We start from the raw sequence: 12,173 nt of genomic DNA on the forward strand, positions 1-12,173 counted from the left end.
GCCATATGTAAAGGTCAGTTGCATTTGTAATGTTGATAAATCTTTTGAGAAATTGTATTGAGGTAGGTTCTTCAATGCATTTTAAAATGATATTTAAAAGACGTCGGTCTATGTAAAAAAAATTACGTTTTCACGAAAGCACATAGACTAACGCCCTCACAAACATTACTATGAGGTCGTGAGGCGCGTGGATGCACAGGGTGACACAAGAACCAATCACACAGCTCTATTCAACGCTGTACGTTCGATTTGCTGCTTCATTTAATCAAGCATCGTTTGTGAATACGGGCGTAAGGCTGGGTTAATTGCAACATCTTACTTTAACTTTAACAAAAATCAAAAGTCTGTCAAACTCTATATAAAAATCACCGGTTATCGTTAAAGTTACGGTCAAAGTTAGGTGGTGCAACTCGCCTAAGAGCTAGTATTGCCAGACCTACGTTATTTTATAAAAGCTGAAAGTTTGTCCCACCCACATAGGTAAGATATTAGTGCATCATGAAGTTTGGGTCATCGTGGCTTTGGCAGCTACCCTAAAAGGATTATCAAGCAAGGGGTTGGGATGGTCAAAACTGATGATGATGAGGTAACAATTTCTAATTATTGTCCTAGACTGTAAATTACAATGGGGCCCCCATATTGCTGCCTTGGCGGGAAGACTTAGTTCAGCTGCCTTTGCGGTGAGAAAGATCAGAAACTTGACTGATGTTGAAACAGCAAGGCTTGTATATTTTAGTTATTTTCATAGTATTATGTCTTATGGTCTTTTACTGTGGGGCTCAGCAGCAGACATAGAATCAATTTTCATTTTACAGAAAAGAGCTGTTCGGGCAATATACGGTCTTAAACCACGTGACTCGCTTAGAGAAGTTTTTAAAGAAATCAATATATTGACTGTGGCTTCGCAATACATATTTGATAACATTATGTATGTCCGTAAACATATACATTTATTTACTAAGAAAAGTGACGTCCACTCATTTAACACGAGACATAAGAATAAACTTGCTGTTCCATCATTTAGGTTGCATAAGATAGGTAATTCATTCTTGGGGAAATGTATTACCATATTTAACAAAATACCACACAACCTTGTCGAATTGCCAATAAACAAATTTAAGATACATATAAAAAATACCCTTATGTCCAAAGGGTACTACAAGGTTCGAGACTATATTGATGACAAGGATGCGTGGTCAGTTCAGTCTGCACATATTTGATGTACTTAAATTTGACTATTCTTACCGTTAGATAATTCCTGGCAATAAGTGGTGACTGAGTTTGTTCCGGCGTTTCTTCTCAGCACTTGCCATATGTTTGTCTCGAAGCGCTGGTAGGGCCCAAAAGATAAGGAGACATGTAAAGTGCCCCATAAGGGCTACCTTTTCTTTTTTTATTATTTTCTATTGACGTTCATAAGTGCCACTTGTGGTCTAAACTGAATAAATATTTTTTGATTTTGATTTTGATTTTGATTTTTGATTTTGTCCAAACAAATAAGTTTGTTTCAACACTTCTTAGCACCAGCTTTTTTGTCCAGAAGTGATAGAATAATGCCCGTTTCCACCATCGAACACTAATTTTTAAAAAGTGACCCAAATGAAAACAAAATTTTTGTTATGAGTTACGAGTACCATAGGGGTCACTTAAAAATTAGGAATTGATGGTGAAAACGGGCATAAGACATTTAGGACGTGTATAAGTGCCCTGAAAAAGTGTTTTAAACTATAGGTTTAGCGCTTCTTAACTGCCTGAGATATGGGTGGGAGTCTTTCGTCTTATTATGCTACAAGTAATTCCAGCTTACACACACAAAGTCTTAAAGTCCCAGCTTACCCAACGCGTATGAATGTGTCAAAATATATTTGCTTTGCTATGCTAAAATATACATACTTTATGACCGTTTCTGAGTATGTTACGTTACTTTTAATAGCATATGCTTTGTTCAAATAATATGTTTACTAAAACTAGTAATTAAAGGCTGGAAGAAATTTCCAAGCGCTAAATGAGGTGACCTTGTAATCCTTATTTAAAACTCATTTATTTATGCAAATAGGCTTTAAAAAAGCACTTTACACGTCCCAGTATTAACCCTACCACTGCTTCGGGACAATAAATGGGCCAGTGCTGAGAAGAGGCAGCGCAAGAATCTCAGTCACTATTGTCAGCCTCCTTTTCAATGAATTATTTCATGAATTTTTGCCTAGTTTTTGGACTTGATGGCGCTTTTTAGGAATGTTTAGGCAATTTATTTATTTATACTAGTCTGTGCATAATATATAGACATTAAATAAGATTTTCCTAAAAAATAATCCTCTTGCCCAATAAATAACGAAACTTATGTATTCCAATCGTAGATAGCAAAACTGTCGTCACAAAATACACCTTATTACGATAGTGTCAAAGTCGATTTTGTGCGTGTCACTCGCCAAGTGACGTCATCCCGGATACCGAGTGGTTGAGTTATGTAAATTGTACAAAATAAACTTAAGATTTGTATAATTTTGTCGAATAACAATTCGCGGTAACGTAGAGTTTGATTTTATTGGTAAAACTTCAAACGCAATAGAATTCATTCAAAATCTCCATCCTAAACGCAATACTATTCATTCATCATAATCATCAGGTCATGAAGTCTCCACTGCAGGAGCACGACCCTCTAATTGACCAGAGGCAAGAGGATTTGTCCTACACTCCCCACGCTGGCCAGACGGGTTGGGGAGGCCAGCTGCTCGCATAATTATGACCTGTGGTGCCTTCAGGTTAGAATAAGACCACCCCCACTCTTCCCGTAGATGTCGTAAGAGGCGACTAAGGGACAAACATGCGAGCATCAGGCCTCCCCAACCCGTCTGGCCAGCGTGGGGAGTGTAGGACAAATCCTCTTGCCTCTGGTCAATTGAAGTCGTGCTCCTGCAGTGGAGACTAAATGACTGATGATGATGAATTAAGAATATTTAAACAATTAATCTCGTTTCCTTGAACCATTCAAGAGTACCTACTATAATCTAAAGAGCTTTCTTTTTGAGGATAAAAATAAAACAATCTATAACTCAAAGGTGACTGACTGACTGACATAGTGATCTATCAACGCACAGCCCAAACCACTGGACGGATCGGGCTGAAATTTGGCATGCAGGTAGATGTTATGACGTAGGCATCCGCTAAGAAAGGATTTTACGAAACTCCACCCCTAAGGGGGTAAAACAGGATCCACGCGTACGAAGTCGCGGGCGGTCGCTAGTTTTCCAATAAAACTGACCGAGAACTTACCAAATGTCACCACTTTTTACCGACTGACATACTTTTTAGTGTCAAAAAGTCAGATGTAAATTAGATTCAACTATGCTAGTTCAGAATTTCGTAGATAATTATAATAATTCGGCGATATCAATTAAGTTACGTATTAAAATTGATACTAAAATGAATCATTCAAGAGATTTTGCGAAATAAAATATGAGTACAACACTTTTATTTTCTTTCATATCAAAAAAGGATATGAATTTAGCATAATGTTTACAGTTGTAATAATATAGTTGTAATAATATAATTTGTATTAAATAAATTACAGTAATAATAGTCAATAAGTTGGTTATTGAATTAAATAAATGAGAATCATTGAAGGCTAGACATCGTTCCAATTTTGCATGACGACTACATATACCTGTACGTACCTACATGTTGTTTCGAAACTTCAGTGTTGCACTATTATTTACACTAATAATACAAAAGCTGCAAACTCTTGAAATAAGTATATAAAATAATCAAACTGTTTCACTAATTTTAAATTAGTAACCTAATAATTACCTAACCCTAGATAAGTAGAGTTTGTTCTTTAATGGAAAAGTATTATGTAATGTACTTAGGGCTGATTTTTCAATCGTCGGATAACTTTTAACTGAAGAATAATTTGGCACATTGACAGTTTCGGTATGGAAAATATGTCAAAATGACAAGTTTATTCATCAGTTAAAAGATATCTGACGATTGAAAAATCGGCCCTTAAAAAAATAAATGTACTAGAATTGATCTATAAAGTGTTAAAATCAATTAATGTTCGTGCTCATCGCAGTAGCACTTGCTACCCACGGGAATCAAACCCGCTACCGCAGATGGCTTATCTGAAACTCGAATTAGTACGATTTTTTCAAAGACTTCCATTTTCACAAGATTTTCAGTACTAAATGTGTGCGAAAAATTCCAGTCTCATTTTCAAAACGTTTAAGTACCAGGGTTCAATTCCTGATCGGGTCAATTTAAAATCATTATCATATTTGGATTGACGTTTGTGCGGATTCTATAGTAATTTCACAACTTCTACCCCCTTATTAATAAATGTTACGACCTAGTTGAACTCTGGCTTTAATTGTCATTTAGTATGGAAATGACATTTTAATCCAGTGTTCATCGTAGGTGTAACTTTTTATTAATAAGGAGGCTAGTGTTTAATATTAGAATTCGTTTATAGGTATTTAACACTAAGAAAGACAGTTATTTTTATGGCGTTAAGAATCTCTTTCGATCAAAATTTTTAAAATAACCTGAAAAAATCTAACTGTCTAAGGTGGAAATCGAAACCACGATGGGTCAGATGGAAGAGCAGTCGCAGGCAAGCGAAAGGTCGTGGGTTCGATTCCCACTAAGCAGTTAGATTTTAATCATTCATCTTAATTTTTCCAAAAGACGCACTTTCCAAAACAATTAAATTTCCAAAAAAAAATCTTTTACACTTAGTTTTTTCAATTTATTTAAAAACTAAGATGTGTAAAACAAATGTGATTAACAAAATAAATTGCATATTGTATAAAGTTCCTCGAAGACAAATATTTAAGTATTAATTCACGAGCACACATTATTAATACAAAAATGTTTCAAAATATGTTTTTTCTCCTTGAACTGAGAAACGTCGTACAAAAGACTTCAACGAGCAAGTGACTTCCAAAAATTCATTTCATGTTAATTTTAGGTTCTTGTTTATAACTATTTTATTTAAATACTTTGAAATAATATAATATAACACGTTAAGAGAATATACTTTTGGTTAAAATAATAACTGTAGTTTAAATAAATTAGGTTTGAAACTTATTTGTAATATTGTGAAATTAATAAGCAATATAAACTGCGAATTATTTTTTATAATTTTAATTGTGTTTATTTGTATATTGAAAACAATCTTATATTATTTTAAAAGGCAGATGGTTAGACGTGATTTTTAGTCATGCGGCGTAACTTTGACTTACTATTGACACTTTTAAATTATATTAATTTAATATTTCGCACACAGATTAACAAATAATGAAACTTATTGAATTAAACAAAGTACTATAATAATATTATGTTTAGTTAGTTTTATAATTATGTTATGTTTAAAAAATAAGTGCACTTGTTTTCAAAACAATTTAAAATCTTTATGTAATATTTGAATTAATTTATTTTCTCTAATTTGTATTTCTTCCTACTAATTTTAATTGCATAATTTTTTCCAAAAGACGCACTTTCCAAAACAATTAATTTCCAAAAATATCCGCTGACTTATTTTCCCTAAATTAAAAATTCACTGTCATCAACCGTCACTGCACTAAATTAAATAAAATAAATAAAAAATAACTCACATCGACTATAAGCACCACGTAGTCACTTCACTAGATCGCACCACGCACTGAAACTTGCGAGCCGAACGCGTTCGTATTTAAAATTTTCGTGACGTCACCGTTTTTCGAAACACCAACAAGTCTGTGTGACAACAAAACGCTGGAGGATGAGACAAGCGCTTATATAGCGAGGCAGGTTTGACCTCGCGTGAGCGTTTGGGAAAAAACCCCGGACTTTCGGGGAGGAAACTTCATAATCATAGTTCGAAATTATGGTTCAACTTCCATGTCATCCCTTTGCAATGAAGGGAAGTCAAACTTTAACTTCGAACTCCTATGTTCTTCTGATTAATTTCGTTTGTCCAATGACAGTTTAACTTTCCCCCGGGACAAACTTGACCTTCACTGGTTGGGTTGGCGGTCAAGCTGTAGATCCTGACTACACAGGAGTTGCAGCGGTGGGAACGAGAGATGGGAATAGTCCCGATTCTTATTCATAATCATAGTCATCATCATCATTAAAGCCATATTTATGTTCGTTGATGTGGGAAAAGAAGAATAGAGTCGTGGAGCTTTGGGAATAACCTTTCGGGGATAATATGGTGTGGAAATCACTGAAGAAAGGTGAAAACTGTCTCAATGTATAAGTTACGATCAATAAAAATCAATTAATATAATATTTATGGTCAATTTAAGTGAAAATTAAGTACTTATCCGACTAAAGTGTGTTTAAATGTAAAACTCACAAAAGTCACGCATTCTTTGCAATTAGACTTTTGCAAAGCGCTTTGACCCTTGTTAGTATAATTTTAATCATTCTTAGGGATAATACTGAATAAATAATACTGAGTAGAAGCAGCTCAAGGAATTCAGTCATTCTTTTTCAAGGGTTTACAAACTCGTAGATTGATATGGATTTTTGTCATTTAATGTAGGTAATCATAAAAATTATCCCTTTTTCATTAATTAGATATACTAGGACACACCAATTAATTCAAATATTATACCTACTCATGGTAGCTTGAAATAACCCAATGTCCTAATTTATCTGGCAGAAATCTCTTTACAGCGATAAGACCACCTAAATTGATGACAACTTTTCGCGATTAAGTGGTTGAAAGATTGGCAGAGTCTAATGAAATTAAATTTACATTGATATCAAATAGAATATTGCAAATATGTTAGTAAAAAACTAAAAGATCTAGCACTGTCTGAATGGGCGGTGACTACCTGATACAGGTATACTTTTACTTACTAGGTATGTCACCACAATTTTTGTAAAAGTTGGTTTGTTAACGAATAAAACATTTTTGATTTGATTTTTTGATTTGATTTGAAGATCGAGGTAATAAAGTTTTACGATAATATCCACAATTTACCTTTTGATGCAGCTAGCGCCATCTAGTTTAGGTGGCCTTAAACATTGAACAAAACTCGTTCTTTTAACATGAAAACATAATAATGATCTTCTTTATTTATACTGAATACTGATTAATATCTGTACCTAATATTTGGAGAATGTAAAATACATCTGGTGAAGGTTTGTACTGTTAAATACCTGTACCTAATATTTGGTGAAAGTAATTAAAATACATCTGGTGAAGGTCGCAAGAAGCACCTGGATGCGGACAGCGCTGGACCGGTCGTTATGGAAATCCTTGAGGGAGGCCTTTGTCCAGCAGTGGACGTCATTTAGCTGAAACTAGCGAGCGAATTAAAAATCTTCTTCACATAGAATATGTAATAAATAATAAAAAGCTTTTATTTCCACAAGTTTACAATTTTAAATATTAAGTTAGAAGCATTTGTCTTCGCTCTTGTGGCACCCCTGTATGGGCAAAAGCCTCCTCCATTCCGCTCCATTTCTTCCTGTCCTGGGCTAGGTCGAGCCAATTTTCTCCCGCTACTCTCATTATATCATCAGCCCACCTATCTTTGGGTCTCCCAACATTCCTCTTCCCCTTCGGTCCCTTCCATTCTGTTGATGTTATAGTCCATCTTCTATCTTTGTACCTTGCTAGGTGTCCAGCCCACTGCCATTTTAGTTTTAAAGCTTTTTGGAGGGCATCTGTTAGTTTTGTTTGTTGTCTAATTTTGTTGTTTCTGATTTTTTGAATTTTTCTTATTTTCAGAATGCTCCTCTCCATCGCATGTTGACATGATTCTATTTTTGCTCTATTTTTGGTCTGGTACACCCAAGTTTGGCTCCCGTATAATAAGCATGGTAGTAGGCAGGTTTCGACTACGGTTCTTTTCAGGTGCAAGCTATAGTTGCCTTTCAGGATCTCTTTGTGCGACCAGAACTTTTTCCAGGTGATGTTTATCCTTCTGCTAATTTCCTCTTCGTTGCTATCTTTGTTGAATGAGACCTGTTTTCCCAGGTATATGTAGTCCTCGACATATTCTATGCATTTTCCATGTACCCATGTTGGTGTTTTGAGACTGTTCGTCATTATTTTTGTCTTTGACATGTTCATAGTTAAACCTGTTTTTATGCTTTCTTCTGCCAGTTCGCATATCATATTCTTCAACTGCGTTTGTGTCTCTGAGAAAATCACGATGTCATCGGCGAATCTTAAATGGCTGAGATAGCAGTTTTCGATTTTTATTCCTTTTTGTTTCCAATCTAGGGTTTTAAATATATTCTCCAGGACGGCGATAAACAACTTAGGAGATAGAGGGTCACCTTGTCTTACTCCTCTTTCTATTTTGATCTCATCTCCTCTGCTCTCCAGTTTCACTCGGCTGATAGAGTTCGAGTATATATTACGTAATATTCTTATGTATTTACAATCTATGTCGCATGATGTAAGTGCTTCCCAGATAGAATTGTGGCTTATGCTGTCGAAGGCTTTGCAGTAATCTATAAATGCCACATATAAAGGTTTATTGAATTCTTTGTATTTCTCTATTACCTGTTCTAGAGTGTGTATGTGGTCAGTTGTAGAAAACCCAGACCGGAAGCCTGCCTGTTCTATAGGTTGTTTGCTGTCGATTTTAGGTGTTAATCGTTTGAGTATTAATGAGGTGAATAGTTTGTATAAGCTAGCTAGCAAACTGATCGGTCTGTAGTTGCCCACGTCAAGAGGGCTCCCTTTTTTATATAGCAGAATGATGTCTGATGAGCACCATTGTTGAGGTATTTCTTCCGTCTGCAGAACCATGTTATAGAGCTTTGTGATATGCCCGGTTAAGACTTCCGATCCCAGCTTTATTACCTCATTGTTTATGCCGTCTGGGCCGGGACTTTTTTCAGATTTTAGTAGTTTTATCTGGTTAAATATTTCACGTTGTTCTAATGGCTGCACCTCTTCGTCTCCGTTGATGGAAGTTGCTTGTTCTTGGTTAGATGTCTGTTTGGTTTGTCGTTTGTAAAGATCCTTGTAGTAGGTTGTAGCTGTTTCTAAGACTTCTTTTCTGGATTTGGTTACTTGTGTTTTACTGTCTAATTTTTGTATCCAGGTTTTATGCATATTTAATTGTTTGTATGCTCTTTTTGTGCTTCTGTATTGTTTAAGGTTTCTCTCTATAACTTCTTTCCTATGTTGCCTATAGTCTCTCTTGATAGATTTGTTGGTAGATTTGAATAGATTGCTTAATTCTGTTTTAATTATTTTGGATTTTGGTTTAATATTGATTAGTGTTGTTCGCTTCTTGATTAGTTCTCTTGTATTTTCACTTAGTATTTTGTTATAATATGATGTTTTTGCTGTTTTTTCTGATTTTAAACTGTTTGTTATAGCTTTGGTTATTTGGTCATAGTATGCTTGGACGCTAGTTTCGCTGGTTAAGTTAATTTCCTTCAACTTTGACTTAAGTTTTCCAGTGTAGAATTGTATTTCCTCTTCGGTCTTGGGTAGCTTTACTGGTGCTACAAAACCCTTTCTGCTTTTTTTGGAGCCGCATAGAAGTATCGTGGATCTCACCATTCTGTGATCTGATGGAAACCCTGTGTTTGTTAGAACCTCTATATTAGTTATTTGTTTCGGTCTATTAGTTAGTATGTAGTCTATTTCGTTTCTGTATTTGAAGTCTGGTGAGGTCCAGGTCCATCTTTTGCTTGCTTTTTTCTTAAAGAAGGTATTTGTTATTGCCAATTTGTATTCTTTTGCGTATTCAAGAAGACGTTCTCCTCGTTCATTTCGGACTCCATATCCATATTTTCCCATTATTAGGTTTTCTTCAGGTTTTGGTTGTCCTATTTTTGCGTTGAAGTCGCCAATAACCAATATTGTGCCACTCGCTATAGAATGAGCTTTGCCTAGATCCTTGTAAAATTCTTCCAGTTCTTCGTTGCTTGATCTTTCAGTGGAGGCGTAGGTCTGTATTATTGAGATTTCAGATCCCTCAATATTAAGCGTCAGCAAAGCCACTCTTTCTGATATTCCTGTGAAGTTTGTGAAGTATTTCTTGAGAGCTTTTTTCACTAGAAAGCCCACACCGTGCAGACCTTTAGTTTCTCCGATATAGCAAAGAATGTGATTCTCGTATTCGTCTATACTGCAGCCCATTCTTCTTACTTCAGCTAAACCAAGTATGTCGAAATTGACGTTTTCCAAGGCATTGATAAGTTCTAGGTATCTTTCTGTTGAGGACAGAGATCTAACATTGTAGGTACAAACTGTAAGACGATTGTTCGGTGTCGTTGACTTTTTAATTGGAGGTGGAGGGTGATGGTCTAATTCCCCACGGGGACCAGCCGGGTTGGGGAATGTTGGGTTGTTTTTCCTGTCATTGGTTTTATTACTGGTGTTCTTCCGGTGGCTGATGATTCTTTCCTAGCTGGACGAGTTTGAAGTTGAAGCTTGTGTAGGGGTGAGGTTATTTCTGTTTCTCATTAAGCCGTCGAAGGCGTTAGTTTTCATTGCTTTTTTCAAGTGCTGTTTTTGAGGTTTTTCCTGCTCTTGAGGAGGAGGAGGAGTGCTTGATGGTCCTCGTTTCCTTTTTTCTTGTCTGGTGTTGTTCTCTTTGATTATTAGTTTGTCGTAGATAATCACTGCGTAATTTCCCTTGCTTCGTTCCGTATGCATTAGCTCCAGCAGCTGTTTCCTTTTTTGAAGCACATCTTTAGGGTAATCTTCTGTTGCAAATATATCTTTGAGGTGCTTTTTATTTTTCATAATTTGGTTTTTCTTCCAATTGTTAACAAACTCGATCAACACTGGACGTGGTCTACTTTTTTCTAAATCTTTTTTTCCTAATCGCATTATTTTATTAATGTCTCGGTCTTCTAAGGAAATATCCAAGCTTGTCTTGAATTTTTCTTTGATTTCTGTTAGTAGATCATTTTCGGGTAGATCTCCTTCTTCTAGGCCATGTATGATGATGTTGTTTTTCTTATGATGTTTTTCTATACTCTTTAATTTATCTTTCAATTGTAAATTTTCCAATCGTAATTCTTCTAATTCTTGTTTAATCGGTGATAGCTTTTCGTCCATCTGAGACAATATGTCTTTGGTTTGGTTTTGCATCTCTATTTTGATTTTATCAAAGAGCTTTTGGAACTGGTTATGGTCACTCATGGTCACTTTACTTTTGAGCTCGTTTCCGAACGTATTTTGTTTTCTAGCAGTTGGTATTGACACTTGCAGTGACAGTTTAAAAAACAACGATAGTTGTCTATGGCGTATAACCTCACTTTTTCACTTTTGTTTTGTGTTATTTGTGGCGAGATAGCGCGTTGTTTTTTGTGATTTAGTATCGTAATTATCACTGGCGTGCACTTATTTCGGCGTTCTTCACTGTACGGCGCACTTTTAGTTGGTTTAAGCGTTAAATGGAAATAATATTTGCTCCGACAAGAATATGCGACTTTTCACTTTGACAGCCGGAACCGGACCCTACATAGAATATGTATACCAAAGTTACTCCCGCAATCTCTACGCTTAGATTTAAACTACGCAATGGATCTTAATGTAATTTTTAGCTATAGGGAGAGTAATTCAAGAGGAATGTTTTGTTGTATTATAATAGGGATGTTTCCTGGGTAAAAAAGCAAGAGTTTGAATGAGTCCGTCGGTTATGTTATCACAAAATATTCTACTTGTATTTTTTACTTTTTCAAACTATGTATTGAAAATTGAAAGAGAAAAAGGGCGCCAAAGTTCAAAAGAGACCCGTGACGTCAAGGATTGCTTAGAGGGGAGCAATTTGTGACGTCATGCGGAAGTTCAACCCATCATAACTTCGTAATTACTTGTTTGATTGACACATCAAAAATCTCTGTCCAATATTTTTTATAACGTAATTGACGGACTAAAAGTTTTTTTTAGGAAACTAGCCTATTTGTGCCCATGCAAAACCGGGCCGGTTCGCTTGTTATGACTATAAGGCTTTTTCATAGTACCTAATAAAATGCAAAATAATTTTATTCAGGTTATTCCATAACAATGGCTCGATCATGACCATATAAATTTTAAAAAGTTGACCTTTGAATAAATATGTTTTTTTTTACCTATTATTAATACAACCACTAATATAGAAAGGTTAAGAAACAATGGATTTTTTTTTGTGTAAATACCAAAAAATGGTAGAAAAAGATAGGTTACAGACAATTTCGTTCTATCTTTGTCAAATTAGTAG

The 12,173-nt window shown here is 35.3% G+C and overlaps 2 protein-coding genes across 2 annotated transcripts in view; both read right to left on the reverse strand.

Annotated features, from left to right (window-relative positions):
• Positions 1 to 5,743, reverse strand: part of LOC135085654 (uncharacterized) — an 85,224-nt gene extending 79,481 nt beyond the window's left edge. The window contains exon 1 of the mRNA XM_063980421.1: positions 5,613 to 5,743. The gene's annotated coding sequence lies outside the window, so the exon portion shown is untranslated. The remainder of the gene's footprint in view (positions 1 to 5,612) is intronic.
• A 4,626-nt stretch (positions 5,744 to 10,369) lies between these two features.
• Positions 10,370 to 11,113, reverse strand: LOC135085596 (uncharacterized). Its single transcript, XM_063980369.1, has one exon. It carries the CDS (start codon positions 11,111 to 11,113, stop codon positions 10,370 to 10,372), a length of 744 nt encoding a protein of 247 aa, XP_063836439.1.
• Between the last annotated feature and the right edge of the window lie 1,060 nt (positions 11,114 to 12,173).

This window comes from Ostrinia nubilalis, chromosome 29 (genome assembly GCF_963855985.1).
Source record: "Ostrinia nubilalis chromosome 29, ilOstNubi1.1, whole genome shotgun sequence".
In the NCBI taxonomy this organism is placed as follows: domain Eukaryota; kingdom Metazoa; phylum Arthropoda; class Insecta; order Lepidoptera; family Crambidae; genus Ostrinia; species Ostrinia nubilalis.